Source organism: Staurois parvus, unplaced genomic scaffold (assembly GCF_062004578.1).
Source record: "Staurois parvus isolate SC_StPar_1 unplaced genomic scaffold, SC_StPar_1.0 ptg000018l, whole genome shotgun sequence".
Lineage (NCBI taxonomy): Eukaryota > Metazoa > Chordata > Amphibia > Anura > Ranidae > Staurois > Staurois parvus.
Genome location: NW_028317814.1, coordinates 825,743 through 843,089, shown reverse-complemented (window position 1 = coordinate 843,089; position 17,347 = coordinate 825,743). Strand labels below are relative to the sequence as shown.

Here is a 17,347-nt window from a genome sequence, read left to right as displayed (position 1 = left end):
TTAGCCTGCTGCCAATTGAATTTGCGTCACAGGAGTGCAGAACTAAGTGCACTCCTGTGACCCAAAGGAGAAGTGTGGCCAAAAGAGCGTTGGCCATACTTCTTTAATTTCTGATGGCATAGTGTACCTGATTTTGACTTCATCTCAGCCTCTTTTTCAGAACTCAGGAGAAAGAGGCCAGCAGTAAGAGCTAATCAGATGCATTACATGTGACAGTGACAAGTCTTCTTCTGCTTCTTCACTACTCTGGCTGGGGGGGGGGGGGTATACTAATCACACACATACACACTGTAAAAACAGCACTATTCTTAAAAAATACATAAATTACTATTCAAGAAAGTGCATAGAAAGTAAACAGTTCATTAATTCTCATAATGCAATAATGTCCAGACAGCACTGTGTTTTAAGGTATATATTGTCCAGTATCATGACGATATAACACAGCTGCCTTCGTTAAATAGGAGGGATACTGGGTGAGGAGCATTGGGAATGTCTTAAAAGTAGCTGGATTGCTTGACCGCTGTGCTGTATAAATCTCATTACAAATTCTTAGGAACGTAAATCAGCTCCAATATATACTGTATACTTCAACTGTAGACTTACCTGTTTGCCTGGAGTTCAGCATTAAACAGAATGATGAGGAAGACAGGGCTTCCACTGCACACCCCTCCTTCTGAAAATGCTGCTTGCCTGGTTATTAAGCTGCCCCACTAAATGTTTTCAAAGTCCTGACATGGCACATATGCATATGAGAAGGGCCATTTTCCTGCTTACATTTGGGGAGATCAATGGCTGCCATATTTTTTATGACCGTTTTCCTTTAGAAATTCAGGGTCTATTTTCCTATTGGTCATTGACACCTTTGTTGCAAGTAAGACAGTTCAGACTTAAGCCCATAATTCTCTGTAAATGTTTTTAAAGATCATGGGCTGCAAATAACATGAAAACAATAACACAATAATCCTATTTTAGACTCATAACATTCACACATATGTATTGTGACTGGGATTTGTTATTAAAAAAAACAAAAAACACAGTAAAAACAGATTTTAATGTTTCTAATGCAGCATGTAAGGCAAATCTGATTGGTTGTGTATAGGCTACTTGGGGGTTGTCCTATGGGACCATGGGTGGAGCTAACCCAAGGTATGCTGACTTGAAGAGGTTCAGGAAAGACTATTTATTCTGTCATCTACCAGGCCCAAAGGGAAATCCTCCTTTTCACAGGTCCCCTCTGATCTTATACCATGGGGGGTCTGTGACCTCCGTTATTTCCTAGCATTGTGTTGGGGGGGGGGTTTATATCTATACTTTCCAAAGTTTTACAGCTTATTGTCTGGTATACTTGTCTTGTACATAGCATGTTTCTATCTTGAGATACCTACAAAGAACACTCCTGCATATGAAATATGTTTTGGACTCCGTGTTTGTACATTTTGATTCATTATGCTGTAAACATTTTGGTTTTGTCACTAGTGATACTAAATGTAATTCTGATCAATAAATTATTACATTTAACTACTGATCTGACTGGTAACATTTGTGCTGAACTTCACTGCAGTCAAATAAAGTTCCTTGGACAAAAGTATCAGATTGGGTGTTCTTCACACACGTTTATCAATGTAGCATGCCACAGGGGAGCTTTAGGATTAACCGCTTTCCCACCGCCATATAGCAACAGGGGTGCGCAAAATTATATATGTTGCATTTCCAGGTATGGGACACGCACGAGCCCTACCCACACCGCCATTGGAGGCCTCACCTGTTGATCACTGTGTCCTGGCCGATGATTACCTACCAGCACACAGCGATCACCGTGTATTACCGACGGGGGAGAGACCTGTATGTAAATAACACAGATCTCTCTCGTCAGCTCCTGCACACTGCTTTGTATGGCTCTGCATAACACAGTGTAAAGCACACACACAGCAGTTAATCCCTTCCTGCCCAGTGCCATTAGTAGTGTCAGTGCTTTTTATTAGCACTGATCACCGTATTAGTGTCACTGGGGATGTCAGAATGCCTGCTGCAGTCCTGCTATAAAGTCACTGATCATCACCATTACTAGTATAAAAAAGAAAACAAAATTCCAGTATATATACCATTTGCAGATGCTATAATTTTCACATAAACCAATTAATTTACACATATTGGGATTTATTTTTTTAGCAAAGACCTGCAGCAGAATACATTTATGACAAAACTTGATTTTTTACTGAAGATGTTTAATAGCAAAAAGTTAAAAATATTGGGTTTTTTCCCTCAAAATTGGTGGTCTTTTTTTTACAGCGCAAAAAAAAAGAAAAAAAAAAAAAACAGACAGGTGATCAAATACCACCAAAAGAAAGCTCTATTTGTGGAAAAAGGACATACATTTCATTTGTGTGCAGCATTGCATGACCGCGCAATTGTCAATTAAAGTAACGTAGCACCATATCACAAAAAATGGCCTGGCCAGGAATGGGGGTAAATCCTCTGGCGGGCAAGTGTTTAGAATAGTTTTCTGTCTTTAAAGGTGTCCTTCACTTTTCTGAGAAATGTTTGTTTACATCTGGCTTTGCTGCAGTTGGTCCCAGCCACCACTAGATGGAACTCTTGTGAGATGAACGGTCACAGGTGGCAGCTGGGAGTGACTTGTCAGCACAATATATACACTGCAGTCAGCATGGGGGGACTCAAATCTATTTCAATAAACTACAGGAGTCTTTTTTTTTTTTCTTCACAAACAGCCAACTATATGAGCAGATTATTGCTGTTACAGAGACCAGTCACAAATCAGCTTCATCAAGAATATAAAGATTTATTTGCCTTCTTTTAGCTATTCAGCCATGTTAATTGCTATTGTTATGCACACTCACACTGGGAGATGGCCTCTCATGAGCATAGTAAGGCAGCTGACATCAAGTGATCATTTCTGACTCAAGCGCAAGAGCTAGCCACAAAATAGGTAATCAAATACACCCATGAACTATAAAGCAAAATGATATTATTTTTTGCAGACAGTAATTTGTGTAGACATGAGAACTTAAATACAGAACATAAAATGTAACCAGTAAAATGATCAGATAGCTAGCTGGATGGAACTGGGAAAGGAACTAGAAACCTGTCATAGAAACCCCAGAGGAATGTAATGTCCAGGACAAAAGAACTCTACAGAAATTGAGCAGAAGAGAAAATAAAGTAATGCTGTTTGTACATAGGCCATCATGGTTTATGTGTCCCTAGGCCTGCAGACAGCAAACTCATACACCCTCCCCAAAAGCAGTGGTTAATATGAGCCACTGGATCTGTCACGTGTACTTGTCAAAAGGGCCAACTATGCCTGCCCTTTCCACCCCTCTCTCCTCTATTTATAGGAAGATTTTCATTTCTGGAAACTATAGTACAGTTTCTATAAATGGGGGAGTTGGATGGAAGGAAGGCAGGTATAGCCGGCACTCTTGACAAGTGCCTATGATAGGTCCAGCAGCTCATATTACAGTATGGGTGGGGCAAAGGACTGAAGATTTCAACTAAAGCCGGCCATAGGTGGTTAAAATCTCAACCAGTTCATCTGAGATTCAAACCATGTACGGGCAGACTATTAAAGCCACTAATAATAATCACCGTGTTCTCCCAGCAGGGATGGCTCCTCCCACCCCCCTGCTAGAACACAATCGCTCCACCAGAGGGATACCCTCATCAACACAGTCAGTGTTGATGGGGGAATTGAGCAAATTTTCTTTCCTGCAACCTAATCGCTCTATGCCCAAGTTAAGAGAGCAGCCACTGCCAAAAGGGACACTTCTGTTGAATAAAATAATAGCAACTAAACAGGCAATAAGTAAAGACTAATGTAGAATGTGGTAAGAAAGCAAGCTTTCTACTTTATAGTCAGTTACATTGTAAATGTACTGACCAATAAACAAGAGAACAGAGCTATGGTTTTGTTTTTTGAAGTACAGCGAGTCTTCTGACTGCTCAACAGCCTCTGCCCACACTTCCCCCTAATAGTTAATTTGCTGAAGTATCCAGAGGTGGCCAGCCAAGACAGTGAAAAAGAAATCAAATCAGAGTTTTAAGATGTTAAGGCTTGGCGCTGCTCCCCTTACCCTGCTGACCTAGGTGGTAGCCTACAATTGCTATCATGAGAATTACAGCCCTGACTATATGGAGAGTGCCTTAAAGGTTCCGAGGAAACAAGGCTGCACTGAGTCGTCTCTAAAGCTAGGTTCACACATGTGTGGATGGTACAGCTCACCTTTGCAGAGTAGCCCATTCATTTGGATGGGCTGCTGTACCTGCAGAAAACGCAGAAGGGGGAAAAAAAAAAAAAAAAAAAAGTCCCCGACCCATTTTTAAAAAAGTGGCCACATGTCTTCCAAGTGGCCAATGTCTTCCAAGGGGTAGGGGTGCCTCATTCACACCATACATGCAGAAAATCTGATGTAAAAAAAACCAAACAGATTTGATCTGCATGGAATATTCTGGGCTTGATCACATCTGCAGAGAGATACATTTTTCTAAAGTAGGTCTCCAAGACACAAAGAAAACCATTGGTTTTCTATGTGCCCTGTTCACAGTATAATGTTGATGTCATGCAAGTTTTTTCTGCACAGGAAAATTACACACAAGATACCAGTGTTGTGGTGTGAACAGGACACACCGCAGATCTGTCATAGATTTTTCCATAGACCAGCTGCGATTTCTCCTGCGCTCTAGGGCCCAGACCGGTGGCAAATAGATGGAACCAACACCAGAGCAAGCAACCACCAGTATATTTCACAGTTGTGCAGCTCCAAAACAGGGCTGGGGAAGCCCGATCAATACTGCAAAGTGAAACAAATAACAAGAAGCGCACCAACCTTGCGCATTACCTCAGTAACAGAATTTATTAATAGAAGATAGGTACTCACAAACAGCGAATAAAATCAGGCATGTAGTCCTCAAAGGGACTTCAAAGATAAGCAAGGTTGGTGCGCTTCTTGTTTCTTGTTTCACTTTGCAGTATAGATTTTTCCATTCCATGCATGTCCTTGATGGTTCAATTCAAGTTTTGCAGCCTGTGAAAGAGGTTAAATAGCCATATGAAGAGGTTAGGAAAATATCTGCACATGTGACATTCTATCCCCAAAATGCTTTATTGGCTAACCCACAAAAGAGATCTGATGGCCCAATCACCTTAAAACAGAGGAAGAGCCCACATCAGAAATTCATAAGATACAATGTATTTATTTTGTAGCACTGCGTTTCGTATCTTCCACTGATACCAGCGCTACTCCCCTTTTATTTATTTAGTTTTTATTACATAAAATAATTTCAGTGGCAATGTGACATCTTGATCATTGTAGTGGATCTGACGGGAGGAAAATGTACAAAATCATCCTATCTTTAATAAATATTGCATATTAAAAGAAAGTCCACTGTATTTAAATAATTCAAGAGGTGTTTATATTGGCTGTGCCTTTAGCAAACCAGAAGACAATCACGTACAAAGGGGTAGGGAAAAACTCAAAAAGGTTCGTAGCGGGAAGAAATCCTCGTGTTGATCTGTGACATTAACCGGAGTTCTTGTTGCTATGGTAACATTTTCTGGCTTCGCCATTAAGCTTTATAGGGGAGTGACAGGTTGAAAAGAGACATACAAGTGCAGGGAGTATGATAGGTTGATCTGCTTGGCTGTCACGCTGTAAGAAACCATGTGCTTGCTTGGCATTCATAGAAAGAATAAAAAATATATAGAGCAGGCTGGGTAAGATTGCCAACATTCACTCTAACTATTCTTTATCAGCTACCCCGTGACAATTTATTTAGAGCAAAACACTTAAACTCTTCCATCATCGGGATAAGAGCGCAGCCCAGTACAGCTGCTCACTAACGTCCCTTCAAAGACTCAGCATGGAAAGAAGTCTGTTTTGAGCTCCAGTTTATAATGTTCTCTTCATGCAGCTCTCAGTCAGTAGATTCTCTCTCAATCTAATTCAATAGGGCTGCTGTCATCCTGGCCATCCTCCACGTCATCCTCATCTTCACCAGCCCCCATTAGACTGTTCAACAGGTTACCTTTGTACGAAAAAAAAAAAAAACACCACACAACAGTTTAGATAGGTTCTCAAAAGTTCAACATTTTAAAAAAATAAATAATTGCATTTTATAGTTATGATTTAGAAGTAAATCTCAGCAATGCACACGTTAAATCCCTTTAAAGATCGCACAAGTAAACAGAAGCACTTGGTGGTCTGCCAGAAGTGCTCCCAGCTCCTCCCAATTTCCTGCAGTAGGCCAACATGGTGTCATTTCTAGACTAAAACTGCACAGAAATGTCAGCCTTCAACAGCACCGTACGCTTCGACTATGCTTTCCCATTATTATACTTTGCTCTAAATTTTGTATAATCCATTTCAATTTCTGAAGCTCATTTCAGTAGTCCTCTATATATTATTAGAGAACAGGATAAGCACTCAGCACTGAAGGAAAGCGGTCATAAGAAATCCTTGTGCTGCCACTACTATCCTTTATGCCATTTGCTATGCTAGTCCTTTGGTTCAATGCTTTGGGTCACTGCTTCAAGTACATTTGATACACATGAAGGAAGTGTACTTATGCCAGCAACTCAATGTGCTAAAACCAGGAGATCACCATTACAGAGAGGCAAAAGGCATTTCAGGAGGAAGTCTGGCAACCTATGTATTCTTTCATGCAGTTAAGAAATAGAGGTAAGATCAGCCATCATTGGAGAACGTCTGCTACTTTCACACCATACCTCACCCAAAGACCTGCACTGAAGGAGGGGAGCAGTCAAGAACAATCAATGTGCAGCTCTACTAGGCAAGAAGCAGAACTTGCATAAGAAAATCACACATATGTTTGCCATTTTAATACAATCCATTTAAAAGGAAAGGGATGTTTTTTGTTTTTAAAGTCACATTGAAGGATAGCACTGCTTTGTTTATTTGAGCTGATCCAGATTCACATGTCTATAAAACCAGTAAAATGCATTATATTTCCTTTTAAAGTGTTACTAAACCCAGGACCCTGCATTCACTATATCTGGTCTCCCACAGTACACAGAACATGGAAATGCAATTATTCTAGTAAATATAAACAGCTAAACACCTTTTCTCATCAGCAGTTAAAGCAGTCTTGTGACTTATCAGTGTCCAGCAGAGCACTGGTTAAAGCTTGTAAGATTTAATTCTACCCCAATTGTCCTAAGAAGCTGCAGGACCCCTGACCCTCTTTCTGGATGGTGTTGATTGGCCCTGTGCTAATCACATGCACCCTTCCAAGATTAAAAAAAACACCATCTCTAGCAATACATACCAAAAACTGAGCATGTGCAGCTTGCCCCCCAAGGTTCTGTTCTATCAGCAGATGGATTGGGGACAGTAGAAGGGTAGGATCAGAGAAGTCAGGATCAAAATATCCTTTTTACACAATGCAAAGGATTAACCTCTCAGTGTTCCACAGAGAGTAGAACAAGCATGCTTTACTGCATATACAGACTGATTTTACTGTTGTGGGTTTAGTAACACTTTAAGTGGAGTTCTGGGAAGATATTGTAATCTACTGTCTGATATTAATCATGACGCAATGTCATGTTAGGGCTGAGTCATGATTACTGGAGATGTTAGCCACAATAGCCTGCTTCCTTCTTTTATTTCCCCAAGGTACAGTATCACAGAAGTGATTACACCCCTCACATTTTTGTAAATATTTGATTCTATCTTTTCATGTGACAACACTGAAGAAATGACAGTTTGCTACAATGTAAATTAGTGAGTGTACAGCTTGTATAACAGTGTAAATTTGCTGTCCTCTAGACATTAATGGCTGTGTGTTGAGTTATTTTTAAACTGCCGGCAACAAAAGTGAGTACACCCCTAAGTGAAAATGTCCAAATTGGACCCAATTAGCCACTTTTCCTCCCCGGTGTCATGTGACTCGTTAGTGTTACAAGGTGAGCAGGTGTGTGTTACATTTGGTTTTATCGCTCTCACTCTCTCATACTGTTCACTGGAAGTTCAACATGGCACCTCATGGCAAAGAACTCTAAAGAACTGAAAAAAAAAAAAAAAAAAAGAAGAATTGTTGCTCTACATAAAGATGGCCTAAGCTATAGGAAGATTGCCAAGACCCTGAAACTGAGCTGCAGCACGGTGGCCAAGACCATACAGCGGTCTAACAGGACAGGTTCCACTCAGAACAGGCCTCACCATGAGCAATCAAATAAGTTGAGTGCACATGCTCAGCGTCATATCCAGAGGTTGTCCTTGGGAAATAGACGCACGAGTGCTTCCAGCATTTCAGCAGAGGTTGAAGAGATGGGGGGGGGGGGGGGGGGGGGTCAGCCTGTAAGTGCTCAGACCATACGCAGCACACTGCATCAAATCGGTCTGCATGGCTGTCGTCCCAGAAGGAAACCTCTTCTAAAGATGATGCACAAGAAAGCCCACAGACAGTTTGCTGAAGACAAGCAGACTAAGGACATGGATTACTGGAACCATGTCCTGTGGTCTGATGACACCAAGGTAAAGTGATTTGGTTCAGATGGTGTCAAACGTGTGTGGCGGCAACCAGGTGAGGAGTACAAAGACAAGTGTGTCTTGCCTACAGACAAGCATGGTGGTGGAAGTGTCATGGTCTGGGGCTGCATGAGTGCTGCCAGCACTGGGGAGCTACAGGTCATTGAGGGAACCGTGAATGACAACATATACTGTGACATACTGGAGCAGAGCATGATCCCAGGGCAGTATTCCAACATAACGGCTCCAAGATGACCACTGCCTTGCTAAAGAAGCTGAGGGTAAAGGTGATTGACTTCCCAAGCATGTCTCCAGACGTAAACCCTATTGAGCATCTGTGGGACATCCTCAAACAGAAGGTGGAGGAGCGCAAGGTCTCTAACATCCACCAGCTCCGTGATGTCATCATAGAGGAGTAGAAGAGGAGTCCAGTGGCAACCTGTGAAGCTCTGGTGAACTCCATGCCCAAGAGGGTTAAGGCAGTGCTGGAAAATAGTGGTGGCCACACAAAAGATTGACACTTTGGGCCCAATTTGGACATTGTCACTTAGGGGTGTACTCCCTTTTGTTGCCAGCGGTTTAGACATTAATGGCTGTGTGTTGAGTTATTTTGAGGGGACAGCAAATTTACACTGTTATACAAGCTGTACACTCACTACTTCAGTGTTGTCACATGAAAAGATATAATAAAATATTTACAAAAATGTGAGGGATGTACTCACTTCTGTGAGATACTGTATAAGAAACTGAATTTTCATCACTCATGTTAATCTACAAATTGTCACACAAGATATAGAGATCTATCTCCTCAGAAATCTTTGCACTCCAAGAGAAGGTAAAGAGCCCTTATAAAATATGGTCCATTGTGCTCTCACAGGGATGAAATTCCATCATGACTTGCAGTGGTGATGAAAGAAACCTAAATCAACGGTGTGCTATGAAGGTTTACAAAATCTAAATAGTTGGTCACTAAATTTTTTATTACAGGTACTTATATAGCTCCGTCAATGTACGCAGCGCTTTACACACATACATTATATAATATATATATATTGTACATTCACATCAGTCCCTAACCCTCAAGGGGCTTACAATCTAAAGTCCCTAACTTACATTTATACATACATACATATTAGGGCCAGTTATTTAGACAGGAGCCAAATAACCTACCAGCATGTGTTTGGAGTGTGGGAGGAAACCGGAGTACCCAGAGGAAAGCCACGCAGGCACAGGGAGAACATACAAACTCCAAGCAGGTGGTGCCATGGTTGGGATTCGAATCAACGACCCTAGTACTGCCAGGCGGGCTTGTTAACCATTTAGCCACTGTGCTGCCCATTATCTTTGTAATCATATTTCTGGAATGCTTACTGCATTTATTGCAGGCTAAAATGTATATTCTAGTGATTTTTTTTTCCCCTATAAAAGGAAATGTTAGAATCTTGGTCAGCTTTAATTACCATTTGTCCTGGTGACCAGTCACTAAAACAGAAAGCAATGGAAAATCCAAAATTTGACAGTAGAGACCAGAACAGGAGCACAGAGTAGGCCTTCCAAAAGGAGACACTTGTTCCAGTTACAACTACAGTTGTGTTCAAAATAATAGCAGTGTGTTGAAAAAAGTGAATAAAGCTCAAAATCCTTCTAATAGCTTTTATTTCCATACACACAAATGCATTGGGAACACTACACATTCTATTCCAAATCAAAACATGAAGAAAAATAGATCAAAATTTGTGTTGTTCCTCTAAAAAAATTGAAGAAAAGTGAATATTAGACTGTTCAAAAAAACTAGCAGTGTTTGTATTCTTCTTTACAAACTCAAACATTCACTATATAAACTGAAAAATGTTTGAAGATTTTGCTTTCCTTTGAATCACTTAATGAATATTTGGTTGTAGTCGCACTGTTTCTGAGAACTGCTGTACATCTGTGTTGCATGGAGTCAACCAACTTCTGGCACCTGTGATCAGGTATTCCAGCCCAGGATGATTGGACTACATTCCACAGTTCTTCTCTATTTCTTGGTTTTGCCTCAGAAACTGCATTTTTGCTGTCACCCCACAAGTTTTCTATTGGATTAAGATCTGGGGATTGGGCTGGCCACTCCATAACGTCAATCTTGTTGGTCTGGAACCAAGATGTTGCACGTTTACTGGTGTGTTTGGGGTCGTTGTCTTGTTGGAACACCCATTTCAAGGGCATTTCCTCTTCCGCATAAGGCAGCATGACCTCTTCAAGTATTCTGATTCAAACTGATCCATGATCCCTGGTATGCAATAAATAGGCCCAACACCGTAGTATGAGAAACATCCCATATCATGATGCTTGCGCCACCATGCTTCACTGTCTTCACAGTGTACTGTGGCTTGAATTCAGTGTTTGGGGGTCATCTGACAAACTGTCTCCGGCCACTAGACCCAAAAAGAACAATCTTACTTTCATCAGTCCACAAAATGTTGCGCCATTTCTCTTTAGGCCAGTCAATGTGCTCTTTGGCAAATTGTAACCTCTTCAGCACATGTCTTTTTTTCAACAGTGGGACTTTGCGGGGGCTTCTTGCAGATAGCTTGGCTTCACATAGGCGTCTTCTAATTGTAACAGTACTCACAGGTAACTTTAGACCTTCTTTCATCTTCCTGGAGCTGATTGTTGGCTGAGTCCTTGCCATTTTGGCTATTCTTCTATCCATTCGAATGGTAGTTTTTCGCTTTCTTCCACGTCTTTCAGGTTTTGGTTGCCATTTTAAAGCATTTGCGATCATTTTAGCTGAGCAGCCTATCATTTTCTGCACTTCTTTATACGTTTTCCCCTCTCCAATCAACTTTTTAATCAAGGTACGCTGTTCTTCTGAACAATGTCTGGAACGACCCATTTTCCTCAGAATTTCAGAGAGAAATGCACTGTAACCAGCATGTACAACATTTTCTGCCTTCCTTCCTTAAATAAGGGCAATAATTGCCACCTGTTTTTCAAAGAATGAATGACCTCACTAATAGAACTCCACACTGCTATTATTTTGAACATGCCCCTTTCAATTAGTGACTCAATTACACAGAATCAGCAGCTTGCATGTCATGACTGTTGGGTCTGTTGGATTTCTATTACTCCTACACCTACACCTGCTAGTAAATTGCCATGTAGAAATATAATTTCTACCAAAAACAGCAATTGATCAGGTTAGTGATGTCTGACTGCTATTATTTTGAACACAACTGTATATAAGAGATCAAATCCTCACTTTAAAAAGATTTCCTCTTGCTTCCTGTTGGGTCTATGAGACAAGATGTTACACAGATAGTTAGTCTGGCTGAAAATAGACAGAAGTCAATCTTCTTACATAGAGGCAGACAGCAAAAATAAGCTTTGTTATTTTGGTCTACTTTACCCAAAAGTAAAAATCCTTGGGTACTTATCCGAGTAAAAATAATAGAACAGGTTTCAGGGGTTTTCTTCACGGTTCCAGCTTCAATACATAGTCAACTACTGCCCTAGTATGAGCATGCAAGATTTCAGACCTTTCTGGTTTGCTGTTTAAAAGACTTATATGGCAGGAGATTGAGGATGAGAATGACATTCGCACAGCTCTACTCACCCAATAATCCCCCATATGAAGATGACTGTTTAGGAGGTACCCCAAAGAAAAGTTGTCCTATCCTGTCCAGATACTGAAAAGTAGAAACACAGATATCCTATCAGTCTAGCATGTACAGGCATTTGTCCTTTAATAAGCAAAAGTATTTCTTGGCTATGTGGAATTCCAACTATTACCATATAAAAACAACCCATCACAACCAAACCGATATAGGCAAAAATTAGTGGACACCTCAACATCATACCTATTATTGTTGGGCATCGAATCCCACAACCATAGACATTTATAGCCTACACACTTCTGGGAAGATTTTTGAGTGTGTCGGGGGGGGGTATTCATGTCCATTCAGCCAAAACAGCATTTGTGAGGTCAGGGAATGTAGGACAATATAACCTGGTATTCTAAATGTATCCCCAAGGTGCTCAGTATGATAAAAAGGTATGGGCACTGTGAAGGCCACTTCAAAACAAATCACGTCTTCATTGACTTGGATTTGTACACAAAAATACAGACCGACCTGGTGGAACAGAAAATGGCCTTCTTAAACAGTGTCCCCAAGTACAGAAAACACCATGTTGTCAAAATGGTCTTTGCATGCTGTGGCATTACCAGAACCCTTTACTGGAAAACCTGAAACTAATCATTTAGAGGGGTGTCCACACAACGTTTGGCTTTATAGCGTATGGACCCAAAAATACAACAGCTCACAGTAGTAAACTGAACTGTCCCAACCTACCTCATTATACATAGGATCTCTTTTTAAAGACGGCTGATACTGTTCACACAATACTGTAAATACCGTTAATTTCCCACTGCAAAAAGAAAAAAAAAAAATTTAATTGAATTACCACAGGTTTCCAGGAATGCACATTTACCACCCAAGAGACTGATCTGCACATCAATCAGGAAACACAACTCTCAGAACACTTGGAAGCAAACTGGTGCTTTGTGCATGCAGAGAAAAGCAACATGTTTGCTTTAAAGTGATTCTAAACCGAAACCTTTAGTTGTACACAGAGGTTGGGAATGGACTCCCAGATCAATTTATAGATCAAAAGTATTTAAAAAAAAAAATAAAAATCACTTCCACAATACCTGTTATTTCTTCCACATGACTTCTTCAATGTATTTTCATCCTGGACAGTGGACAGAACCAGCCTGCCCTGCCATGATTGGCTGTGAGAGGAGGAACCGCTGTCACTCACTCTTACCCACCCCATCAGGCTCCCAGCTGCCTACTTCACCAGCAGCACTACCTGATGGGGCAGGTAAGAGTGTTTGATTGACAGTGGTTCCTCCTATCTTAGCCATTCACGGTAGGACAGGCTGGTTCCACCCAATGCCCATCCTGTTTGAATCTGAAGAGTGTCGCCTTCAAATATGAGATGCATATGAGATGGCAATACTGCACAGGGGAGAGGACCATGCAGATTGTTGCCCCCAATAACAGACATGAGGGATCATTACCAGGATCAACATGTTCGTTTTAGCTCAAATAATTTATTTTAAAAAAAGTTGCAGTATTACAACTTTGCTGCAAAGACTATGTGGGCTTTTATGTATTTTATGTGCTTGGGTGTATCCAACTTTTTTTTACATTTTTCATCACATAGGGGCCAAATTCCCCAATGTGATGACTTTTTGGTAATCGGTTCTATTTAATAAGACATGCAGGGTCATAAAGACCCTACATGTCTCCCCTGCACTCTTCTGAATATAATGCAGTGCAGTCTGCAATGCTTTACATTCTTTCCCAGCCTCAATGGCTGAGGACACTGATAATGGGGACCTGGAAGTGACATCATACACGTCGCTTCCGGGTCAGGAACAAGAAGGGAGGGGAATAGAGCAGACGTGTCCACTTTCCTTCCTCCCCTCTAAGCAGCGACACCCACTATTCTCAACCAGGGCCCACAGATAGGCAAGCAGAGCCCGGGATACATCGCGGTGGGGACACACTTTCTCGGCATGTGTGGAAGCAATCAGGCAGCAGCGGAGCCACCCACATGCTTGCACCTGACAAGCCCTGCTAAAAAAAAAAAAAAAAAAAAACTATCTACCCAGCACCCAGAACTACATGTCCCAGGCATCGGGTGATACAAATTGTGCATTCCTGCAAACCCTTTCACATCTTTCATGGTCAGCTTTCTTTGTGGCTCTCAGCATTCAATAACATGACATCTCAGAGCTAACCAAGGAAGTTGGTGCAGGAAACTATTGCCCAGCATGTGTTACTGACTTTCAAAAATGGAAACTGAAGCACCACACCACTGCTAAAAGATCCATATGCTATCAGTTTCCAATTAAAGTCAGGAGGACAATCAATCAAAAAAAATAAATAATATACGTATGATTGCAAAGTATCTATTTATGGCCAACAGTCTAACATATTATTGCTGGCCTGGAGGGGGTCAATGCCTCCCTTTCCACCAGCCCAGTCCTCCTCTGTATTACACAATACACTGAAATATGAATAGCAAAACTCATTTTAAAAACAGCTTGTTCAACCTGAAAGCAAGTCCATTGAGTTTTTAGAGAAAGTGTATGCTGTCGCGCTCTAGGGACCAGAGTTATCAGTAAAACACGGCCTATGAATGCAAAAGGAAATAATCTAGGTCACAATCAATACACTATTATGCTGTATGATATATATGTCAGTAATATGCCATTATATGCTTTCTTAAAGTGGAATTTAAACCCAACACTAACAATTCTTAAAAATGTCCACACTACCTCCTCCTACCTACCCTGTGTAAAAAGGATCTGTAGGTTTACCATTTTTTGGTCCAATCCAGTTCATTCTTGTGATCTTGCACCCCTGGCCCCCTATGTAAATGAGCTGTGGCTGGCGGGGGAATGGGAATTCCCAGCCACTGTCCAATGGAACTGCAGGATCATGTGACTGAACACACACACCCACTTTTGTTTTTTTACACAGGTTAGGAAGGATAGGCAGGAGGAGGGGGGAATAAAATTAAGAATATTTTGTATGAGGCTTGAATTCCACTTTAAAAAAAAAAAAAAAAAAAAAACAGCCATCTCAGATTCCATTTAAAAAATGTTTTCATTGTTCTGAATTCTAGTCAATGCATAAAAATCAAAAAACATACCCCTCTACAGCCAGTAGTAGAAACCAAATAAAGTTTAAAAGGGGCTGTACAAAAGGAGGACCCCTCTCTATTGAAGGATGCTTCTCTGTATATGTCGTGAAAACCACAGATGCACTTGTTTTGTTTTTTAAACAGAGGAATCTGAAAGGAAGCACAAACAACATCTTGAGAAAGACAAGAAAAAAAAAAAAAAAAGTAATTGCAATGCTGCTTTTACAGAATGACATTTATGTCCCGGTAGCATGCAATCCAACGTAACAACTATACAGAAACAAAAACAGAAAATAAACCTTTAGTTTTGAATCATGGATCAACAGCTTTTGGTGTAATAATTTGGATGCCAGGTATATGGTGTACTAGGTGTCAATGCTAAGCCTCTTTGGTATTGAACACAAAAAACACCACACACACACACTAAGTGGAGAAGGTAAGGAAGGCGTTAATTGGGGCTGATTAGCATGTTAAATAGGAAGACTTTTTTTATTATTTTTAATTTGTAAGGCTTCTATAACTGATATCATATGCAGATCAAAAGGTCACACCTATGATCTAATATCCATAGGATTTAAATAGTAAATACAATTACATAATACATTGTTACACTGTATTTATACAAAGATACTTCCAAAACTACAAGGTGTGGCAATTTAATTCCTGGAATGGACCGGTAATAACCCCTATCATCTGCATTCTACAAAAGTTCAGATAAAATATGAAGACTGCGTGCTTTCTGCTCTGTCAAGATCTTTGTGGAAATCGTTCTCATTCCCAAATCCTCCATTAGAATCTGCCGCACTGTTTCCCTGTTCCTGTTCAATTCTTCTGCCCACATTCACACAGTCAATCTTCGATCTGAGTGTACGAGGGTTCGCACTCTGTCCACAGTGGCATCCATCCTTTGTGTTTTTCAGCTGCCCACTTCTTGCATAATCATGGACATCTTCCCACCCTCCTTGAACAACTTATGCCATTCAAACCCTTGATTTCTTCACGGCATGCTCACCGTATGTCTGTGGTAACAGCTAAAGCTTCACACGCATTTTTGCCAGTTTTAACACAAAATTTGAGGTTAATCTGCTGCTCCAGATTCCTGTCATTTATTTTCTGCTAATAGCGCAATGCACACACGTGTTATTTTTTTTCTTCTACTCCATAAAGACTGAGTCAACTGGTGTGACCCAGGCGAGTGCAAGTTAGAACATGTCACAACACGCTCGAGTGCGAATGGCTGTGTGACTCTTCACCTTAGGGCTTACGCCATGGGCATTCAATAGTAACACCTTGTATTTGTCATCCGGTAATTGCAGTGGCAGGGGGAGAGACAATGGACAAAAAGGTATATCGTTAAAAAAAAAAAAAATAAAAAACTTCAACCAAGTTTTTAAGACCCATCCCTTTGCAGGCCATAGATGGTTCGTTTATCGGCCAAAAACAAACCATTGGTCGTTCTGTTGCCACCAATGATTACGAAAATCAGCCGTTTTTCATAAATTTTCCAGCATGACCATAAAAGAAATGAGGGGGAACCGCGAAAATCGGCCGATGACATTGCCCCAGTAACGGTGCGAATATCGGCCAATTATTCTTTTGGACGAAAATTTGGCCGATAAATGAACCGTCTATGGCCTGCATTACACTTAACATCTTCAAGTGGTTTAAGGACAAATTAGCAAGACACTTTGTTGATGCTTCCTGCGGTGTTTCCGCTATCAAAGGAGAGACTCAACATAAGCAGGGAAAGTTCCTTTAGTGATCCAATTGCTGGCAATTTGGCAGTAGTGACGAGATTGCTGGAATGATATGGCTTTTTATTTAGATGCATGTGTGTATAGCTCAGCTTGATCTACTAAAATCTGTATATGGGTTGTTTTCATTAAAGGTTAACTCCACCTTCTGCAACATGCTACAACCATTTTAGGGTGTAACATAAGTTGCCAAGCATACCTGTCATGCACAAGGGGGTTCTTCTCCCCCCACAGCTGCTGTCACTTTTAAAATAGGCACAACTGGTGTGTGTTCTAAGGTGCAATGCTTTGCATGCTCCTGTGAACTAAAAAAAACAAAAAAAAAAAACAAAAAAAAAAAAACAAAAAAAAACACACACCACACTTGAAATTGTATTCATACCCCTTGAAATT

The 17,347-nt window shown here is 40.7% G+C and overlaps 1 protein-coding gene across 1 annotated transcript in view; it reads right to left on the bottom strand.

Annotated features, from left to right (window-relative positions):
• Nucleotides 1-5,191: 5,191 nt before the first annotated feature.
• The window catches only part of GET4 (guided entry of tail-anchored proteins factor 4), a 36,605-nt gene continuing 24,449 nt past the window's right edge, over nt 5,192-17,347 (bottom strand). Inside the window, exons 6-9 of the mRNA XM_089681869.1 lie at nt 15,210-15,350; nt 12,836-12,911; nt 12,100-12,172; nt 5,192-6,042 (exon numbers count right to left, since the gene is read on the bottom strand). Coding sequence (XP_089537995.1) covers nt 5,951-6,042; nt 12,100-12,172; nt 12,836-12,911; nt 15,210-15,350 — 382 coding nt within the window. The 3' untranslated portion in view covers nt 5,192-5,950. The remainder of the gene's footprint in view (nt 6,043-12,099; nt 12,173-12,835; nt 12,912-15,209; nt 15,351-17,347) is intronic.